Source organism: Medicago sativa, chromosome 7 (genome assembly GCF_051527215.1).
Source record: "Medicago sativa cultivar Bolivia chromosome 7, Bolivia_mono, whole genome shotgun sequence".
NCBI lineage: Eukaryota > Viridiplantae > Streptophyta > Magnoliopsida > Fabales > Fabaceae > Medicago > Medicago sativa.
The window spans coordinates 35,800,916-35,822,188 of NC_140755.1; the positions used below are offsets into that span (position 1 = coordinate 35,800,916).

Consider the following 21,273-nt stretch of genomic DNA (forward strand, 5'->3'; position numbering starts at 1 on the left):
TATAGCCCACATACATCATTTAATGAATGAATCTAAAATATTTGTTTTTGCTTATAATAGTGATCGGTGTATGTATTTGTTAACAATTTTCTTAAAATAACTTAAGGTTTGTGTCTACTATAAACACTAGATGAGATGTGTGTCATTTGGAGAGACTTTAGGGAAGCTCAATGTACTTTTCCTTTTTTAATTATTCAAAATTTTAAGTGCAATCTTAGCAAAATTCTTACTGTGCGAGGAGTAAGAAAACATACTCGAATCATACGATAGAGTTTTCATTTTAAGTGCAATCTTAGCAAAGATACACCCTCTGATACTATTATAAGCAAAAATATATATATTAGATTGATTTAATTAATGATGTATGTAGTCTTTATTATAGGCCACATAAATCATTTAATGAATGAATCTAAAATATTTGTTTTTGCTTATAATAGTGATCGGAGGATGTATTTGTTAACAATTTTCTTAAAATAACTTAAGGTTTGTGTCTACTATAAACACTAGATGAGATGTGTGTCATTTGGAGAGACTTTAGGGAAGCTCAATGTAATTTTCCTTTTTTAATATTTATTCAAAATTTTAAGTGCAATCTTAACAAAATTCTTACTGTGCGAGGAGTAAGAAAACATACTCGAATCATACGATAAAGTTTTCATTTTAAGTGCAATCTTAGCAAAATTTTCACGTACGATAGAGTTTGATTGTATTCTACGATATGATAAAATTACACTTGTAATCCTTTAACTAAGTAATAATTTGGCCTTTCATTTTTTTCATTTTTTCATTGCAATTTTGCTCTTTTAGTCCATTTGCATATGAATTTTCAAGTTTTAAATATAAGATTCATATGCAATCATAATTTAAAAAAAATATATGCAAACATAGATGAATGACCATAGATTTGAAGATTGAGATGCCATAAGAAAAGAAAGTCATGAATTTGAAGCTTAAAAATTCATATGCATATCAATCAAAAGGATAAAATTGTAATGAAAAAAAGATAAAGAACAAAATCGTTATCTGAAATTAAGTTAAAAAATCATGGTGAAGCGTAAAAATTTATATGCAAATGATTCAACAGGACAAAATTACAATGAAAAAATGATAAAAAAGAAAACAAAATTGTCAGCTGAAATTAAATTAAGGGATCACATATGTAGTTTTGTCTCTACAATATATAGAGCATGCACAAAAAAAAAGGTAATGATATCCCGTTCTTAAAATTAAGGGATCAAAGATGAAGCTTAAAAATTCATTTGCAAATGAATCAAAAGGAAAAAATTATAATAAAAAAAGATAAAAAAATCAAAATTGTTATCTGAAATTAAGTTAAGAGATCACTGATGTAATTTTGCCTCTACAATATTTAGAACAATGCGCAAAGAAAGAGGCAACAATATCCTTTTCTTAAAAAAAAAAAAAGTAATGTTTTTTTTTGAGGGAATAAAAAAAAAGTAATGTTATCAACTGTCTTAAAAAATGTGATTATATGAGTTGAACACAAGATTATTTCGATTCATCCTTAAAAATGTAGTTAATTCGTTTATATTATTAACCACTCACAATCTTCAATATATTCTAAATTAACCATATATTTTATGAAATTAACCACAATTTTGCATGTGATTAATCATGCGTTGTGAAAGTAAAAAAAATAAAAATTGGATTTCTATGAAATATTTTCGAAAAAAAGTTATAATTACGTTTATTTTTTGTGTGGTGTAAACGAATATTTTCCGCGCATAATTGTTGAGACTATCTATCAAATTTTTTAGACTTTTAATGAGCGGCAAACTCTTCAGAAGAGTTTTAACGCTGCTGGATAGCTCAAGGTGAACCGAAACTTGATCAAATTAGAAGTGATTTATATCATCTTGTCTAAACGCTCTCGGTGCCTAATATATCTATATATAAAAGTTAACCCATAAGCAAATGTTAGCCCTAATTTTAACCTAAACCTAGGGATTAAATTTCCTGTTTTACCCCTAACCTAAATTTCCTGTTTCACCAACTACTGCAAGCAACATCATCATCTATCTATATATAAAAGTTAACCCATAATCTATATATAAAAGTTAACCCATAAGCAAATGTTAGCCCTAATTTTAACCTAAACCTAGGGATTAAATTTCCTGTTTTACCCCTAACCTAAATTTCCTGTTTCACCAACTACTGCAAGCAACATCATCATCTATCTATATATAAAAGTTAATCTATATATAAAAGTTAACCCATAAGCAAATGTTAGCCCTAATTTTAACCTAAACCTAGGGATTAAATTTCTTGTTTTACCCCTAACCTAAATTTCCTGTTTCACCAACTACTGCAAGCAACATCATCATCATCATCATGATATAAAAGTTAACCCATAAGCAAATGTTAGCCCTAATTTTAACCTAAACCTAGGGATTAAATTTCCTGTTTTACCCCGAGCCTAAATTTCCTGTTTCACCAACTACTGCAAGCAACATCATGCGTTTCCTTTTCATTTCCTCCCTCCTCTCATCGACCAAACATGACTCGCCGACGACAACACCTACATCTCCTCTCTTCTCTGTCACCACCAAATCATTAGTTTCCTTTTCATTTCCTCCCTCCTAATCGATTTTAAATCTGCGATTTGAAGGTATGTGTCTGCGATTTCAATCTCTTCCATATGCCTTTTTTACTTTGCTGCTAAATTTAATGTTCACAAACACAGAACACAAACGCGATTGATGTTGTGATTCGAAGGAGATCCGGTGATGGTTGACAAAATTTCTTCAATCTCCGTTCTCATCTGTTGCGATCAATTGACAGAAGATATGGCTCTGAGGTGGTTCCATCAATTGGATTTTAGGTACTGACTTGGACTCTAACACAAATATAAAATCCGACTCTGAATCTGTCGTTAAATTCCTTGATGCAAAATGAATGAATTATTGTATCTATTGAGCAAGTTATCTTGGATTGAACTAATTTGTTCTCTTTGAGACCCAACACTAGAGTAGTTTTTATTAAAAGATGTATAAATTCTGCAGCAAATGCATTATTTAGGGTGGCTAGAAACTATGGTTCTAAATCTTGGGTGGAAACTCTTCCCGAAATTGTTTTTATCATCTGTAAGGATTCAATGTAGTCTCTATAATGAACAGCCTTAGTTTCTCAGCTGATAGTCCAGACAAAAATTGATGTTTATGTATCTTTTTTTTCTAATGCTTATCTCTACATATTTGCACATGAGATGTCCAACGTTCATTTAGTGTAGTTGTTTGTGTGATGTTTTTTGTTTTCTCTAGAAAGTAATCTGACATAGATAGATTATCTTGCGACTTGAGACAGATATGATCCACTTTTGATTGATGGAACAAATTGTGCTAATAAATTTGAGAATGTATTTTAGTATTGAAAATAAGATATGTTCCATTATGGTTAGAGTTGTTATACTTGAAGTATAGGTTCTCATTATGTTGTTTTTAATTTTCTGCTACCAGTTTGTTTTACACTTTGAAGTTAATTCAAGTAGAATTTGAGTTTGTTTTTTTATCATGGTCTGCAAGTTAGCATCAGAGTGCTTTAACTTTTGTGTTATGAGGTGTAATACGGATGTAATTTTCGTTGCTGCGTTGGGTCTGTTTTGAGATGTGCTAAGGTTGTTGTTCTTCAACAAACAAGGTATATTTTTGTTATGGTAATATTTGAGTATCAGATTTCAGATTTTTATATAGAGCTCATTTCTATTTGTTTTCTTAGATTGTCACATATTTCTTTAATACTTATGTGAATGCTAGACAAAATTCAATTTCCTTGGTCACATGAATATCAAACTCTCTTTATTTTATTTTATGTGTATGTGTCTACCTTCACTAGCAGCTAGCTTGAAGCATGTGTTAACGGTATCGAGTAACTTCAATAGTAGTGATTATGAGAGTCATGTATTATCAGCTGATAATAATGTGTACACCAAACTCATTTTATGACATCATCTGAATCGTTTATTTTTGTTTGATTTTGAAATTGTGAAATTATCTAATATCAAATTTCATTTTATAGTTTGATTTTTGGTTATGGAGTTGAGTATCAAATTGGGGACAACATTTGCGTGGTATGCAACAGTGATAAGATTGTTAGAAATGAGTAAAATCAAGCTACTGCTTTGCATTAGGTGTTTGCTTTGCATTAAGATTATCTTAATCTTAATATATAAAAGGAGTAAAGTTATGCATTTAAACCTTAGAAAAATCGTATCCCAACGGACCTTAAGCTTTATTGGCTTAGATGAATGCTAGCAAGATTTCAGTGAATGTCTTTTAAATAGATAGATCTAATAAGGAGTACTTCTGGTCTCAGCCGATTTGAGATTGAGGCATCACAGGTTTGAAATTACAATTTTATGGAGTATTGTGTGTAAAAAGTCAACCTTACACTTCTTTGTTTTTTAATTGCATATATCATCATCTTGCTTCTCTGCCACTGGTTAGATGCATGCTATTATTTTGTTTGAGCATTATAATTAAATTTGAAATTCATCCTTTGTTTGAGATTCTTTTATTTTGTTCATATCAATTTTTAAACTAAAATGAAAATTTTACTTTCATTCCTTTCTTAGTGAACTAATAGTTATTGTTGGACAAGCTAAAATGCTTCATCTTGCCATTGACAAACAACATGCAAAAAGAGGGGAATTTACTAATGATAGATTCTTAATAGTAGCTTATATCATGTTGCAGGAAGTAGCAAAAAATTAAGAATGATTCCTTAAGCAGCTGGAACTGCTAACGAGAGCAAGGAGCCTTTGATAGTTAAATTTCACCAATCATTGTACCACTACTTTGAACTCCAAAGCAATTCAATACTTTTATTTGATAATATCATGTGTGGAATTTGCTCTTAAACATTTTTACTTGGTACGTTTGAGGTTGTACATTTTGTTTATTTCTATCATTGGTTGTTTGACATGCAAAATATAAAATCTAAATTGCAGCCAAGTTTTCTATTGTCATGTATCAGTCGAAGAAAACCCAAGGAGCCTGAAGTTACAAGTGTTCAATGAAAAGCCTCCTACCGGTAAACTTTTGTTGTGCTCACAGCGGTAGGTCGCTTGCGACGACCGCAACAATTGAAGGTTAATGGTACCTTTCTCTTATTCTCTCTAAACAACACATTTGGTGATATTTTATTTTTATTTCTGTGATTTGTTTGGCAGCATAATGTAGGAGGAATCACCAATGAAGCATTTATACAATAACTGTGAGGTAAATCAGCTATTAGTTATGTTTGGGCTGAATTAGGAGTTAATACTTGATTGCAAAATACATATTTTGACTTCAGTTGGTCTTTGTTTTTCAATGTGGTTATGTAGATTAAGATGTGTAATTGTTCTCGGTCACCCTTCTATTAGCTCAGATTGCATGTGATGCAGCGCCTCTGGCCAAACTAGAGAAGGTTGTTGCATTTTCAGTTGTTTTTACAAAAGGCAGTTGTTGGCTGCAGCCTACTACAGGTCTCTTACTATAATTAGATTGAAAACAGTTTTTCCTTTTTGCTCCATGATTTTGTTGATTGGATGTAAAACCATAAACACAAATTCCCGGTCAAAAGAGCTTCAATGAGTCATGGTTTAGATGAATCTTCAATGTGTAAGTAATATTATGATTTATGACAATGATTCCTGATTTTGGTAATTGCCTTTTTACTTGCATCAGGTGGGAAGTTAGCTACTACAACAGCAAACAGTTGTAAAGATGATGACCAGAGAATAAAAATATTAGATATCTACAAGATATGTACTTCTACTCTATTGGTTATCTTTTAAGCAATAATTTTTGTGTAGGACTCACAGAAAGGAACACCAGTGGTGGTGAAATTGGAGGACCTTGCTTTCTCATTTGTGAATATTAATGGTGCAGATGATGACAAAAACTGTAGCAAGAATGTTATACAAGTTATGTGGGTTTTGCTTCTCAGGGCTCATTCTTCATTGATTGTGTTACTTGGTTGGCAACTGTTTTTTATGATTTGCTTGGAGCTTTTAAGGTTGATTAGTATACAAGGTGTGGCTGTTGGAAAAGGATTTAAGGATCATGAGTGATGAGGACTGCAATTTTTAAAAGGCAAACATTGTTGAACATGTGCAGGCAGAGAGGCAGAGAGGCAGAGGTGTTGACTGCATTATTCTTTTGTTGAGATTTCCTGTCATTGGATTTGTCTTAATAAGTACTTTTTCTTTGCCATCTATAGGTTGTTACTGAAGTATATGAACGGAACCAAATATGGGTCCAAGAAACTACGGTGCTTTTTTAATCTATTAATGATACCTTTTTATTCTACTGACATGAATTGCAAACATGATTTTTTTTCCTTCATCAATCCAGGATTTTGGGATGAAGTTGATTTTTAAGTCATGGTTTTTCTTGGCTTTTACTTCACTTTTTATATTGCAAGAAAGTTAGAATCGATAAGCATTGGTACTACTAAGTAATATATATAACCTTAAAGATTGATTAAATTGTAGAATACCATCATGAAAGAAATAATAGATTTAATTGGAATAGTTGTGCAATGGTTTCTTGGACCAAAGGTTAAAATTAGGTCCATCATGAAAGAAATACAGTAATACCTTGGTCCAAGTAAGAAACTGTCACCCCTGTATTCCAATTGCGTAGGTATCTATTATTTCTTTCATTATGATTTAATTCCAAAACATCGCTTATTACTTCTCTTATTACTCAAAGTTAACCCGTAAGCAATATTTTGCCCTAGATTTACTCTAATTTTTTTGCTTAATTTTACTATATTAACACTATTTAATTTAAACAAAATGTTAATTGTTATGGAAATCTCCTATTGTTATGCAAAGCAAAATAAACACATCGCAATAACCCTAGATTTATCCTAATTTTTTCGCGTGACTTTACTATATTAAAATTAGATTTAATTTATGCAAAATGTCATCTCTTATTTCTAAAAGTTAACCCGTGACGCAGTATTAACCTTGGATTTAACCTATTTTTTTCGTGTGAATTTACTATATTAACCCTAGATTTAAGTTATGCAAAATGTCATCTCTTATTTCTAAAAGTTAACCCATGATGCAGTATTAACCCTAGATTTAACCTAATTTTTTGGCGTGACTTTACAATATTAACCCTAGATTTAATTTATGCAAAATGTCGACATCTCTTATTTCTAAATGTTAACCCGTGATGCAATATTAACCCTAGATTTAACCTAATTTTTTCGCGTGAATTTACTATATTTACCCTAGATTTAATTTATGCAAAATGTCATCTTTAATTTTTCCCTCCACACTTTTGCACTTAATGTTTATCTAAAGTAAAATAAAATTATGTTCCTAATTATAAGCTGTTTTTTTGGAAATGAATAATCGTTAACCCGTCTATCTATACTTAACCTAATCACTTACATATAAATCTTAACTCGTCTCGCTATACTTAACCTATTATGTTAAGTTACTTATAAATGTTAATCCGTCTCGCTATCACCCCTAATTTCCCAAACGTTGTTGGCTTCTACTTGGAAATAGGATTAAAACTTAATAGACTGATCAAATCAATATGCTATATTTATTATTATAAAATAATATGAGTGGATGGTAAGAAAAAAGAGAATATGAGTGGAACTTTAATTAAAAAAATAAAATTTAGTATAAGTGAACCAAGTGGATATGAAAGCATGGGTGGCGAACGGTTAATATGCATATGAGTCCTATAGGGGTCCTATATATTTCATGGGTGGCGGCTGCCCCTTTTCATTAGTACCTAGCTCTGTCCCTGTACTTAACCTATAATGTTACGTTACGGTATCAAGGACGATGTCATGGAAAATTATGTTATGGTACAACACTAATGTCTATGCTTCTTAATATTATGAAATACTAAATGACAATCATAACATTCATCTAAACTATTTTGTTACCTATTATCGTCAAATATTACCTTCCATATGACCCGTGCGTTAGCACGGGTCGATGGTCTAGTATTTGAAAGAACCAACATTTGAAAAGGAATCATTTTAAGAAGGATTTGGTAACGAAACAAATAGTCCAAGTGCTATTGCAAACGTTACAAAATGCATGAAATTTAATTAAAGTTTAAAGTAAATTCCTTTAAGGCAAGAATTAAGAATACTAATCTATATTAATACAGTACCATTTACATCCAACTCAGAAAACAAATCCTATTGAATTAGTGTTAAACTCATTTGAATTTCACCTTGTTCTTTACTCACTAAACATTATCATCAGAGAAATTAGGTTCATGAGGTTTAAACAACTGTGGCACAGGATCACTTTCTTGAATCTTATCATTCCCTTTCTTTGTATTTGCAGCAAATCTTGAAGCCAAAACAGTAGCACCAAAATTATTAACATTTTTACCACTCCTTGATGTTTCTTCAATCTCAGGATCAACCATGTAGTAAATTCCCTCTTTAATTGACAACTCTCTTGTTGCCTTTCTTTTCTGATGCTTTCTCCATGCTGCTTGTATGAAACAAGCACTCCATGTTCTCCATTGATGTGAATAATATCTAAAAGCATGCTGAAGTTTCTTGCTGTGAAGACGCTTGAACTGACTCGCCACAAATTTTAGATCCTCCGCTCGTAGCGCAAAAGCTTCTACTTCAGTGAGAGCTTTTACAGTACGAGTAGAGGAAGGTAAATTGAGAGTTGAGTTTGGTAATAATGCCCATGTTAACAATTCTTCTCCACAAAAGTCTCCTGGCCTTAGTGTGATTGAATTGAAGAATCCATACCTTCCTCCATTTGTTGTAGAACTCTCCAATGTCCCTCTAATGATAAATAACATTTCATCTACCGGATCGTCCTCTTGAAATATATATGTGCCTTGTGTGCTTAATGATGATACAAGGCGTTCACATATTGCATCAAGTAGTTGATCATCCATTTGTGAGAAGAAAGGCACCTATATAAATATAATATGGTAATTTATATAGACAAATTAACAAGTAAGGTACTCAATACTCAAGTTCGATCTCTGAGTAGAACAATTTGTTTTTTCCAGATTTTATTTAGCTCATGATCGAACATTAGATTAAGTAGGGGTTCTTTCTTGGTGAACTGGAAGATTAAGAAGAAGAAAAAGGATAGAGACATACACGTCGCACTAGAGAGAGACACAAGTGATGTTGAATTTCACGGCGAAGATCCAAAGGTAAGGAAAGCATTATGCCCTCCTCATCTACTCCTCTTGTTGCTAGCCATTTATATTGAACAAAGCGACGGACACGCTCCTGCAAATCTGGAGGTAACTGTCGATGCCTCATCCACTCCTCTGTATCTCTTTTCCGAATCCTCCATTCATCTAGTCTAACTGTCATTGATTGCAAGTATGTCTTCCACAAGGGAAATGTAGTAAAAATTAATTCAAAATAATAGACAAAACCAGTATTTGTATTATTACTTATATACGATAATGAAAAATTCTGAACCAATATTCTTACCTGCATGTTTCCAATCAAAAGTGAAAAGAGAACTAATCCAGCAATGCATAAGACGATGCAAAAAAGTGTCTCTAAAAGGTATGTGGTGGTGTCCAAATTTTGTCCATAAGAACTGCAAAAAGAAATAACCACCAACATAAATATGTAAATCATCGCATTTACCGGACAGATTTAAAATTGAAAAATGAACAATATTCACATCAATATCTAATGTAGCACAACTCAAACATAATAGAACAGAACTAAAATGTAATTTTAGTACAAATGAATTGTAGGAATGGAATATACAACATGACAGAACAGAAGAAAATTAAAATAAATAGCTACCTTAAATTTCTTAAACCCCACCAAAGACAATAGAAATATCTTTCCTTAAAACTAGTAGTGACAACATCATTGAGAAAAGCATCTGCAAACATCCCAAACTTGTATTTGATGTTGATCTTGCTCTTTGCATCACACTTGCTAGTAATATTTGTGAGGTTTATCCAGTATTGTCTTTCAGGGCTATCCATACTACTACAGTCAAGAAAACTAGGCAAGCAAGAGAGTGTATGCGATTTATTTTCCTGTTCGCATTGCGTTTTCCAGCAATTGAATTGTCTTCCTATTGATGATAGGTACCAAGTTGCTCCTGTAACCTGTTCTAGTTTCAAGTTTCAAACATAAATTAATTACCAAAATAATAAGACTAAAAAACCACGGTCTTAAATTGTGGTTGCGGTTACGGTTACACATGGAACCTTTATATTGCAGTAAAATGTGGACAAATGTGATTTGACCACAATTGCAACGATGTTGTGGACGCTTCTAAAAGTGTTATACTGCAGTCGCAATTACAATTGCTGACCGTAATCTAAAACCATGAAAGCAATTAAGTAAAATTAGTGCAAAGTTATAGTCACATTACATGGCTAGCTAGCATGTAGAGAACAAGATTGTATGCAGCACCAATCCAGGGAGTCTTTGCTATAACACCAGTTGTTTTTTGAATACGAGCATTCAAAGGAAAGATGAGAAAGAGCCTAGGAACATACTGAATAAGAACAAAAAGTGCAAGATTGTTGTTGGCATGATCACTTTTTGTGCCTCTACTCGCTGGAATTACTAACCAAATAACAATCTGCAATTCGAACAAACTCATCAATCAATATCTTTTTTAAACAGGTTATCCTTAAAAGGGAGTCTTTCCAAAAATTCTCAAAGATCTGAGCGAAACATAGGCCTAAGGGGAGGTTTAGAAATAGTTTTCAAACAACAATAACATGCATTGGTTAGAATCTCACTCGCTCTGTCATTGCCCCCAAATGCCAAAAAAGATACTCATTCAATCAATATTATACTTTATAATAAACAATACCTAACTATATATCATTACATAACCATCAACAACATATATTCAATTAGTTATCAATTATATGTAACATTTACTTGCTAAGATTTACCCTTCATTCTTAAATTGAACTTTTGTTATTGTGTTGACATAGAACACGAAGGACCTCTGTCGTAGGTGTACCATGCTCAAGGCCAGGTTTTTCGTGTTTAGGTTAAACCAATAACATTTTTCTCTGTAATGTTTCCCTTTTATTGTTATTCGCCTAGCCAAGTTTGCATCATAATGTCAGCCTATTCAGCCAGGTATTTTGGTGAGGGATTTTTGGGCTTAGCCCCATGTTTATCCAGATCCTTCTCGACCCATATCATATGACCCCACGTCGAATACTTGTCAACTGGGCCGAGTAAAATGGACCATAGCTAGGTTGAGTAATCTTCAAAAGGCTATAATGCAGCCAATGCTAAACCTAAGCCCTTTGAATCTAATCTAATATACAACGAATATTTTATGACGGTGAAGTATACGTTTTGTTGTACTAACAAACTCATATCATTTCCCTAATCAATTTCCTAGCATGTTACATTTTGTTATACTATTAATCGATTATCATCATTTTCCTAATCGATTATCTATCTCAAAATCGATTAAATAATCAAATAACAACCAACGTTTGTCATTTCAAATAAGCATCAAAGGTGTATGGTACATACCTGGGGCAATGGAATGGTAGCAGCAAGATCAATAACAAAATCAGACTTCAAATACCGCATAGCAATCTGGTAAGGATCCATAACAAGTTCACCGCGACCAACAATCCTCGAATTAGGAGCAACAAAAGCCGTCCGAAACTTCATAACCATATGAAGAACATAAAACAAATCCGCAAACGTTCTAAGAAAGGTTATCAAGATGCTTAGTTTAGGATCCACCGACAAGCAAGCGGGTCCACCAACCGTCGGTAGGAAGAAATAAAGAGGATCTATGAACAATGCAATGAGACTCGTTACAAGGAAGACTTTGTTCCAATATGCAACGAACTCGCTGTCCGGGTCCAGGATCTGGTACCGCCATAGTAGAATATGTGAAGCTTGTTCTTCTTCTTGAGTGGAGGAGGTGATGGTTGGTTTTCGCCGGAATTGGCGGAACTTGGATGCCGGCGTGGATATTATTCTATACATCTTCCATTGCGGATTCCGGGGTTAAACGGATTCCGCGGCAGATTGGTTGAGAAAGGAAAAGGAAAGAGGCAAGAAGAGGAATGCAGAGGAAGAAGGAAGAGATGAGATTGTTGCAGAGAGGAAAGGAGAATGGTGAGAGACATTTTTGAATGCTTTGAGAAATTCGCGGGTATCTTAAGGGAATGCGCAAACGTAGGAGGGAAATGTAATAATAATAATACACTACACACATCACAATATATAAAAATAAAAGTAATTAAAACAAAAATTATTTAAAGAGAAATGATATTGGAGCACTACTACCAATAACATTATTTGTTCAGAGAGCATTATCACCATTTCAAATTTAAACAATAAAATTGGAACGATGCAGAGAAGATTTGCATGGCCCCTACGCAAGGATGACACGCACAAATCGACAAAAGATCCAATTTTTTTTTTTTTTTTAGGAAAAGGTCCTAATATTTTAAATGTAACCAAAAAAAAGAGCATTATCACCATTTCAAATATAAATGAGGGCAATTTTGTGTTCTCATCCTCTCCTTTCCTTTGCTCTCTCATTTCAAATTATTTTTAATCAAGTAGATGGTAAGAAAAAGTTAAAATTAAGCCATAAATCAAATATAATATTAAGACATTACATCACATTTAAAAAAAAAATGTGCACACATGTGAAAAGATAAAACAAGTATAGCATAAATATTATATGCAAAAATAAAATGTATTTTAATGAATTTCTCGTTGAATGGGTTCGTGCGGAGCGGGGGATATGATCTCCACCCCCATCCCTACAATACTATTGGAGGAACTTTAGTCGCCATCCCCGTCCCCACAGGGAAAATTCTCCGCCAACAGATTCCCAAATAGGATGGTCCCGGCGGGGATCCCTATGTATGGATGTAAGTTGACCTCCCTAACCATGCACTTGTCAGTTAGATTATACACAAACCTAATATTTTTTCACCGTTCAAATATGAGAAATGATATTTGTACAACCATTTAGTGACAAACTTTTGACAACTTTCTCTCTCATACTCACATTATCATCTTATTCTCTCTCTTCCTTTTTCTCTCTCTATTGTTTATGACCAATAAGAAGAGAGAAAAAGAAAGTTGTCATGCAAGTTGTCACCAATGGTTGTACAAATATCGCTACTCTTGAAATATTCACTAGATCTACTTTGGACGTGCTCCACCAGATGTTTTGTATACACATGCCAAGAAAACATATGTTTTGAATACACCACCTTCACTGTATGAGTCATTCATACCAATTCTTTCATGAATCTCCTCCAATATTTAGAAGAGTTCTTTAGCAGCAAACATATAAACTCTCCAAAATTCAACCAATGTATGGATTTTTATATTCTCTCGTGTGTACTTAATTCATTATACATTTGTGTTGCATTAATTCACCTTCAATGTATGTAAAAATTTGGAAGATAAATTAATTCCAAGTTATGTGTGTATACATTTGCTAACAAACAATATAAATTTATGTATCTTCCTGTAATACACTTGTGTACTTCCTACAAAAACTAGAACTGGTGATACCATAAAAAAAAAAATCCTTTTATTAGTACAAACTGAGAGTATAGGACTGTCATTAAGGTAGTGCAACCTCTTCAAAATAAATTAAGATATTTGTGCAGCCTCACAAAAGTACCACAAAGTGGTATGTGGTTCTCAGGCAATCTAGTAAATTATGCAACTATGACTAAGGTTTGCTATGTATGAGATGAATTCTAGGTTTAAAATGCCATCCATGGAAAATGTATTGTATGGATGAGTGAAGTAATCTTAATGAGAAGGTAAAGTAATATTAGAAGGTATATGACATGTGGCTAAAGGTGCATGCCTGTGTTGTATCAGTAGAAACAGAAACAGGGTTTGTTGACAGCAAGGGACAAAGTGCAGAGTTTGGTGTATAATTTGTACGAAGTGAAGAGTGGGACTGGGTAGGATTGTCTGGTGCAGAATCTATAATCTGTATTAGGTGGAGTGTAGGGAAGGTTAGGAATGTGTTCACGGATCGCGCTAGGTGGAGTTTCAAGTTGAGACAAACTATTTTGTTGTTCAAGGTAAAGGAAGGTGAAAAGGACCCATCTGTGTTTAAAACAAGTTGATGTTTTAACACAAATGATAACAAAACTGGTGTTGAGAACATGAGAATTTATTTACCTCTTGCAGAGCTACAACCGATGGTTTCCCATTGGATGTATCAGTTTCAGTTTCAGTTTCAGCATTTCCCATATGCACTATATCCTCTAACTCTGATTGTTCAGAAATATCAATCATATTTCCATTTGCAAGGTCTAATAAAAACTATGCTATGTTCATGGTAATGAGAGGACTACAGTGAATACATTTGAAGTAGTTCATTGCTTATGATGCATTGCTAATTGTGATTCCCTTTACAATAAAATGACACCGTGAATGAAAATTATCATGAATGGATAAGACAGATAAATGTGAAGACTTCAAAATTAAAGACGCTAAATCCATACACATACACTTGGCTCATACAACAATCCAACCTGCAGATTTAGGCTCTTCCAAGAACAATAAAAACAGAAAGATAAATAATCAAAGTCAAAATAAAAAATCAAATCATCTTCATTAATTCCAAGTTATGTGTGTATACATTTGCTAACTATTATAATGTATGTATCTTCCCGTAAAAAAATACATTTGTGCGCTAACTACAAAAACTAGAACGGGTGATACCATAAAAAGAATAAAACAATCATTTTTTAGTACAATATAAGAGTATAGGACTATCATTAAGATAGTGCAACCTCCTCAAAAGAAATTAAGATATCGCACGAGTAACACAAGTCTTCATTCATCTTCAACAGATAAGGTTGAATTAGCAACGGGCACATTTATCTGTCTCTGGTGCAGCTGCTTTGCATGCTGATGTTGGACTTCGAAAGACATTCCAAAATCTCAGAGTCTCGTCAGCGGATGCAGATGCCACTGTACACCCATCTGGACTCTGCGCCATGCACAACACCCTTGAAGTGTGACCTTTGAGCTCCGCCATCCTCACCATCGAAGGATAGTTCCAAAGGGTAAGCTGGTTCTCTGTGAAACCGTGTGAGCTAAGAAGCTCACGCTCGTTCTGGTTCCACAGCAGAGCAGATACCTGTGATCCAGTGTCAACAGAATCCAAGCGTGCACCCGTGTGTGTGTTCCACAGCTTAATGCAACGATCACCTCCACCTCCACCAGAAGCCAATAGATTAGCCTGAAAAGGACACCAAGCCAGTGCCTTCACAGCAGCTTTGTGTTCCTTAAACCTGTGAAGCCAACGGGTAGGCGAATTTGAAGAAACCACAGACCTATCCCATATGTGAACAACAGAATCGCTTCCACCACTTGCCAATTGCTTTCCTGAGGGTGACCATTTGAGCCCACAAATCTCACCTTTATGTGCCCTGAAACTTTCAACAATGTGAGATCTCATTCTAACATCATTATTAACAATCTTACCATCCATTCCTCCAGTTGTTAGAATATGATTGTTCCATGCCAGTGAACCTACTCTTGCTCTGTGACTGTGACCAGCCTTCAATGTCCTTAACTGCAGTCACCAAAGTCAAACCATAAAAACATGAGAATTGAGAACAATTTCAGGTTTGAATTAAGAAACAATATAGAAAGAATGGTTAAACTAATTAGTACAGTATCTGTTTACTTTTCTTATCATGCTATGCTATTTCCCGTGTACATAAATACTTTTTGATAAATATAAACAACACAAACAGCACCATAACAACAAGGTCTATATTTTTGTATGATATTTACCTGTTTCTTAGAAGCGGTATCCCAGATTTGAACAAGGGAATTGTTCAACCCAACAGCTAAATGGCATCCATCTTGAGCCCAGTTAATACTTGTGACAGGACCATGTTGATCATCCACCGTGACAAGCTCTGAACTGGAAGTGTCGGAAGCATTCCATAGATAAACGGAGTTTTCAATGGCGATAGCAACAACATTGCGGCTACTCCAGTCCAACAAGTTCAAGTAAAAGTCATCTAAGATATAAGGGGCGTCCAAGACCCTTTCATAAGTCTGCAAAATCATTTTAACAAACACATTCGTCAAAATATGCAAATTGAAATTGAAAGAATATAAAGAATTTGATTATTGATTATACAATACACAATTAGAAAAAACCCTAAATTGAGAATAACCCTAAATCAAACAATTCAAGAAAACGGTAAATTGAGAAAAACCCTAAAATAAGCAATTCAAGAAAACCCTAAATCAAGCAATTAAAGAAAACGGTAAATTGAGAAAAACCCTAGAATGAACAATACAAGAAAACCTTAAAACAGACTTACAATATCATGAGAAGAATTGTTTGTGGATTTGGCCATTGGTAAAAGAAACCTGAAAGCAAGAAAGAGAGAAAGCAAGAAGATTCAGAGAAAAATTAAACAGAAAAAGTGAAGAAAAACAAATACAGAAATAATAATGAATTGAAACGTGTTGTTTTGTGTTGGGGCGATTGATTAGTTTCAGAGCGATGAAACCAAAGAATGAAGAAGATTGATTGATCAGAGGGAAAGAAAGACGAAAGAGTGAATGAATGAGAATCAGAATAATGAGGAATGAGGGAATAGCAACACCATACGGTGTAACTATATATAGGTTTCCAAGTAACCGTTGAAGACCTAAGTGTTCTCTATTTGTGGGCTTAGGCTTGGGCCCAAAATTAATTTTATAAGAGTATTACTTTTCCCACCTTATGCCTTCCCTCGCGCGCCCTATTTTTTTTTTCCAATTTTACCCCTTGTCCAGATTACGTTTTCCGGATTGAATTGTTAGATTTTTTCAGATGTTTCCGGATTTTAAAATCCGGAATAGTATTTTAGCAGAACTTTTGCAATTTTAAGCTTTACAGTTTATAAAATAAAATGCGAATAAAAATAATAAACAGAAATAAAAAGACATAAGAATAAAAAGAAGTCATTTTATTAATATATGAACAATACATTACAATAATTTTCAAGCTTTTTAAGCTTATTACATCCTAAAACTATTTCTAATCCTACCCTATTACATAAGCTATACCAGTGGCTCCAGCTCCAGCTCCAGACACTGGTGGAGAGGAAAGAGGGTGGGAGGAAAGAAGATGGCGGGGAAGAAGAAATGTTGTTGGTGGGGAGACAGAGGGGGCACAGGTGCCTCTAGGGAACAAGAGACCATGATGGTCAACATGACACCCATGTAAACCAACCTCAGATTCAGACTGACCCCTACCCTATTGACCGATCATATGACCCCCTGATAGATTTCCAAAGAGGCCTCTTTCTATGAAAGGCCAGCGATGGAAACACATCGTTGTAAAAGAGGAGAAGAGGAGAAAGAAGAAGGTGTGACTTGCATTGAGAAAATGAAGCATATTTATAGGGGAGGGATGGTTAAAAAACGTGTGGGAGGCCATAATTACTATCAAAAAATGTGTAAAAACACGTTTTATGAAGCTGACCACCGCCCATAACGTTTATAAAATGTTTTCTTTGTGGTGCAGACCACCGGCCAAAACTTCTGGTGCAGTCCGGAAGATATAATCCGGATTACACATGCATTTCGGATTACGTATTTCGGAAAAAGACGATAATGGGGTGTCCCAAAGTGAAACTTGGGACGTTGTGTATGGTGAGGGTTGGTTCGGATATCATAATCTAGATTGCTTCAGCATTGGATTCTTCTGTGTGGCCCACATTGCACCGACAATTTTTGTGGTCCACAGCGCCCAAATACCTCTATAAATAGGGGTCCCTGTTTTCATTACAAGTAAACTACACCAGAAAAAAAATCATTCCCTGGCTTTGATACGAACACCAAGCTAGCGGCAGTCCACTACAACGGTGGAACACCACCCCATCTGTTTAGGATTCGTGACGATGTCACCCTCTACGGCTGAAGGATGAGCTGGATCAAATCAACTGTCAACTCAACCGCAGAGACACGAGGAGGGTGGTCGGTGTTGAATATCGATGTCCATTGTCCGACTCAGCTGGATCTCTTCGCTTCAGCCGGATGAAACTCACAAACGACGACGATGTGAAAACCATGTTCTCTGTCTTTGGTCAGCACAGCTCTTGAGGACCGATCGAGTTGGACGCTTCGTTGGTTAGATCTGCTGAACAAATTCTGAAAAGTTTGCACCGGCCCAGGAACTACGAAGAGATCAGGGCTCTACTGGAGGGACCAGAGGAGGAAGAAGTTAGTTTAGATGATCCGTGATAATGTGTTATGTTTTAATTAATCGCGTGTTTTATGTTGTTTTAATTGTGTGTTAGTTATGTGTTGTAAAATTAAGTTCTTGCATTATGTTTTAATTGCGTGTTTTATTGCGTGTTAGTTATCTGTTGTTGAATTTAATTGCGTGATTTATTATGTTTTAATTTACGGCAAAGATGTTCATTTAATCGATAAAATAACCAAAGATATGCTTTTCGGACTACGTAATCCGGAATAACATAGGGCGTAAGTGTATTCAGAAAAACAAAATCCGGAATGCCTCAGCATAGGATTCTTTTGTATGGACCACATTGCACTAAGAGTTAATGTGGTCCATAACATCCAAGGACCTCTATAAATACATCCTCTCCGGTTTTCACCTTCAATACCCTCAAAACACACACACACACACCAAAGCAAACCATGCAAATTTTTGTCATCAAGCTGAGGATCTTTCTCATGATGTTTTAAATATATAGATCTCTATATAACGGCATGATGAACATCCTCAGCATGCTGTCAAAAATATATAGATAGTCCTTGATGCCTCCGTGATAGATAGATAACTCAAAAATATCAAGAGGTTTCTGTGAGTTAGATCTTGCTGCCTGCGAGATGAATATGTCATTTGGCAAGGCAGCATGATCTAACTCAAAGAAATCCTCTTGAAAACACCTTGCCTTTCTTCATTGTGTTGCAGATTTGACTCCAAAGAAGAGGTTCTTATGAACTCGATCATGTCGGCATGCTGATCGTAACATGTCAGTTGCCAGGCCGGCAGGATCGAGTTCAAAAGCTCCTCTTCGAACCACATTCCCAAAAGATTCATTATTTATGTTATTCTGATGCAGTTTGGACTATATAATCCGGAAATACTTCATGGATTCAGCATTATAAAATCCGAAACCACTCAGTAATAACTTGGCCGGTGACGTTTCACCAAAGGTTTGGCCGGTTAGTGGAGTTTTAAAGCGTTTTTTGGACGGTTTTGAATGAAAAACACGTTTTCTTTGACTTCCAAATCACCTAGGACTTGTTTTAGGCTATAAAAAGGCTTGGATCTTCAACATTTTCCTTCATTCTTCTTCACATCCTTTCTTACATTTCTTCAAAAATTTTAAGTTTTTTAGGTAGCTTTTAGGAGTGTTTGTGGTGTCATGGTCATTGTTGACCGTTCCTATGAACCCTGCAATTGCATTGCAGCTTGTGTGAGGTTCATATAACGGTCAACAGAGACCCTTGACATCAAAGAAAGACACAAAATATTCATATCATTTTTGTCCGGATTTTATATTCCGGAAACACTAACAATCTGGTTCGGAAAATGTAATCCGGACCAGGGTATTTTTGGAATTTTTACAGGGCGCGCGAGAAGGCCATGGGGTGGGAAAAGTAAATCTCATTATATAATTGAAAATTGCTTTTCTAACACCTAAGTGTTCTCTATTTGTGGGCTTAGGCTTGGGCCCAAAAATAATTATATAATTGAAAATTGCTTTTCTGTCATTCAGAATTTCACAATGACACAAGTAAATTACCCAAATGCCCCCAGTGGTAGTTAACTACCATTAAGAAAGTCGGCAGCAGTTACCTGCCGCTGGTGCCAGCGGTAGTTAACTGCCGTTGATCAGTTTATAAGAACAGAACAGACATAAGAGTTTCCAAAAATCCATTGATGCGTTTTTGATATTCCTAGGTGCGTATTTCAGTCATTCCAAGTCAATTTCAATCACAAAATCAAGTAAGTGTTTTGACCAATTTTGCATTGGTTTTTTGTTATTTAATTGTTAGATTTTTTGGGATTTTTTTGACAGATTTAGGTTTTAGAAATGTTTTGATTTGATGATGATTTTGTATTGATTTGTTTTATGTTGTTTAGAATAGAATTGTGTTAGAAAATGTTAGGAATTGTTAGAAATTGCTAGGTATTTGAAATTGTTAGAAATGGTTAGGTATTAGAAATTGTTAGAAATTAGATATTGTTTTGATATGATGATGATTTTGTATTGATTTGTTATATGTTTAGAATAGAATTGTGTTAGGAATTGTTAGAATTGCTTAGGTTTAGATATTGATCGCCAATTTTTTTTTATGTAGATATGTCTCAGAATCAGAATCAAGGTAACGTTCAGGGTGATGAGAAGAAGAAAGAAAAATCGCCTATGACATGGCACGGAATCACATGTGATGGTTCCTTCAAAAAGAAGGATTCGAAGGTGCTGGTCTACAATCAGTCGAGGTTGAGGAGGAGTGGGAGGACATGCTATTTTGGTCCTCAACCAAAAGCAGGCGCCCCAGGGACTGTCGCAGGCAACCCGATTGACTTGTGTGACGAGGAAGATACTTGAATGTAGTGGCTTGTAATACCTATTTGTTTTGGATCTTTTTTTATGTTTTTTTATATGTCGCGCACATTTTGCTACATTTTCCTTGACATTATGGTGCTTTTGAATAAAAATCGCGTTTTGAATAATTTCAATTAAAGTCCCGTTTTGAATAATTGTGTCTTACCCTGAAATGGAAATTCAATTGCTGTAGTTGGAATGTGCATTCCAACTACAACAATTGTCTTACCTTTGAATGGGGTAAATACAAACTTGTCAAACAGCAGGACTCTAGCCTTCGTCTGGCATTCCCATTGTTCCATTCAAAAGATTAAATTATTGTTAGGCTTGGTTTAAATGATGGTATTTAAGTGTCAAAAGACTGAGGTCCATTCCTTGACACTTCAATACCTTCATCTAAACCAATCTAACAAGAATTTAATCATTTGAAAGGAATAATGAGAATGTCGGACGAAGGTTTGATTCCCGCCGTTTGACAAGTTTGAATTATCCCATTCAAAGGAAGACAATTGTTGTACTTGGAATGTGCATTCCCTACCTAATCATGATCTTCTGGCGGAATCAGACTTTTGATGATATCTTCAGTTGATCTTAGCAATGTTACACGTATATCGATCCACTGGAACATGTTCTGCTCCCAAAATATGCCCGTCATGTTTTCGTCGTTCTTTAATTCCACCCAAGTTAA

General features: G+C 34.6%; 2 protein-coding genes and 1 pseudogene across 2 annotated transcripts; 1 reads left to right on the forward strand and 2 right to left on the reverse strand.

The window, feature by feature from the left end:
- Window positions 1-8,122: 8,122 nt before the first annotated feature.
- Window positions 8,123-12,096, reverse strand: CNGC18 (cyclic nucleotide-gated channel 18). Its single transcript, XM_085724347.1, has 6 exons — window positions 11,512-12,096; window positions 10,376-10,588; window positions 9,793-10,106; window positions 9,466-9,577; window positions 9,121-9,357; window positions 8,123-8,927 (listed from the first exon to the last, which is right to left on the reverse strand). The coding sequence occupies exons 1-6, from the start codon at window positions 11,977-11,979 to the stop codon at window positions 8,232-8,234; spliced, it is 2,040 nt and encodes a 679-aa protein (XP_085580473.1). The 5' UTR covers window positions 11,980-12,096; the 3' UTR covers window positions 8,123-8,231.
- A 209-nt stretch (window positions 12,097-12,305) lies between these two features.
- Window positions 12,306-12,416, forward strand: LOC146905937 (U6 spliceosomal RNA; annotated as a pseudogene).
- A 2,161-nt stretch (window positions 12,417-14,577) lies between these two features.
- LOC146905938 (cell division cycle 20.2, cofactor of APC complex-like) lies at window positions 14,578-16,603 on the reverse strand. The gene is made up of 3 exons (XM_085724348.1): window positions 16,332-16,603; window positions 15,790-16,059; window positions 14,578-15,565 (listed from the first exon to the last, which is right to left on the reverse strand). The coding sequence occupies exons 1-3, from the start codon at window positions 16,365-16,367 to the stop codon at window positions 14,849-14,851; spliced, it is 1,023 nt and encodes a 340-aa protein (XP_085580474.1). The 5' UTR covers window positions 16,368-16,603; the 3' UTR covers window positions 14,578-14,848.
- Window positions 16,604-21,273: the final 4,670 nt, after the last annotated feature.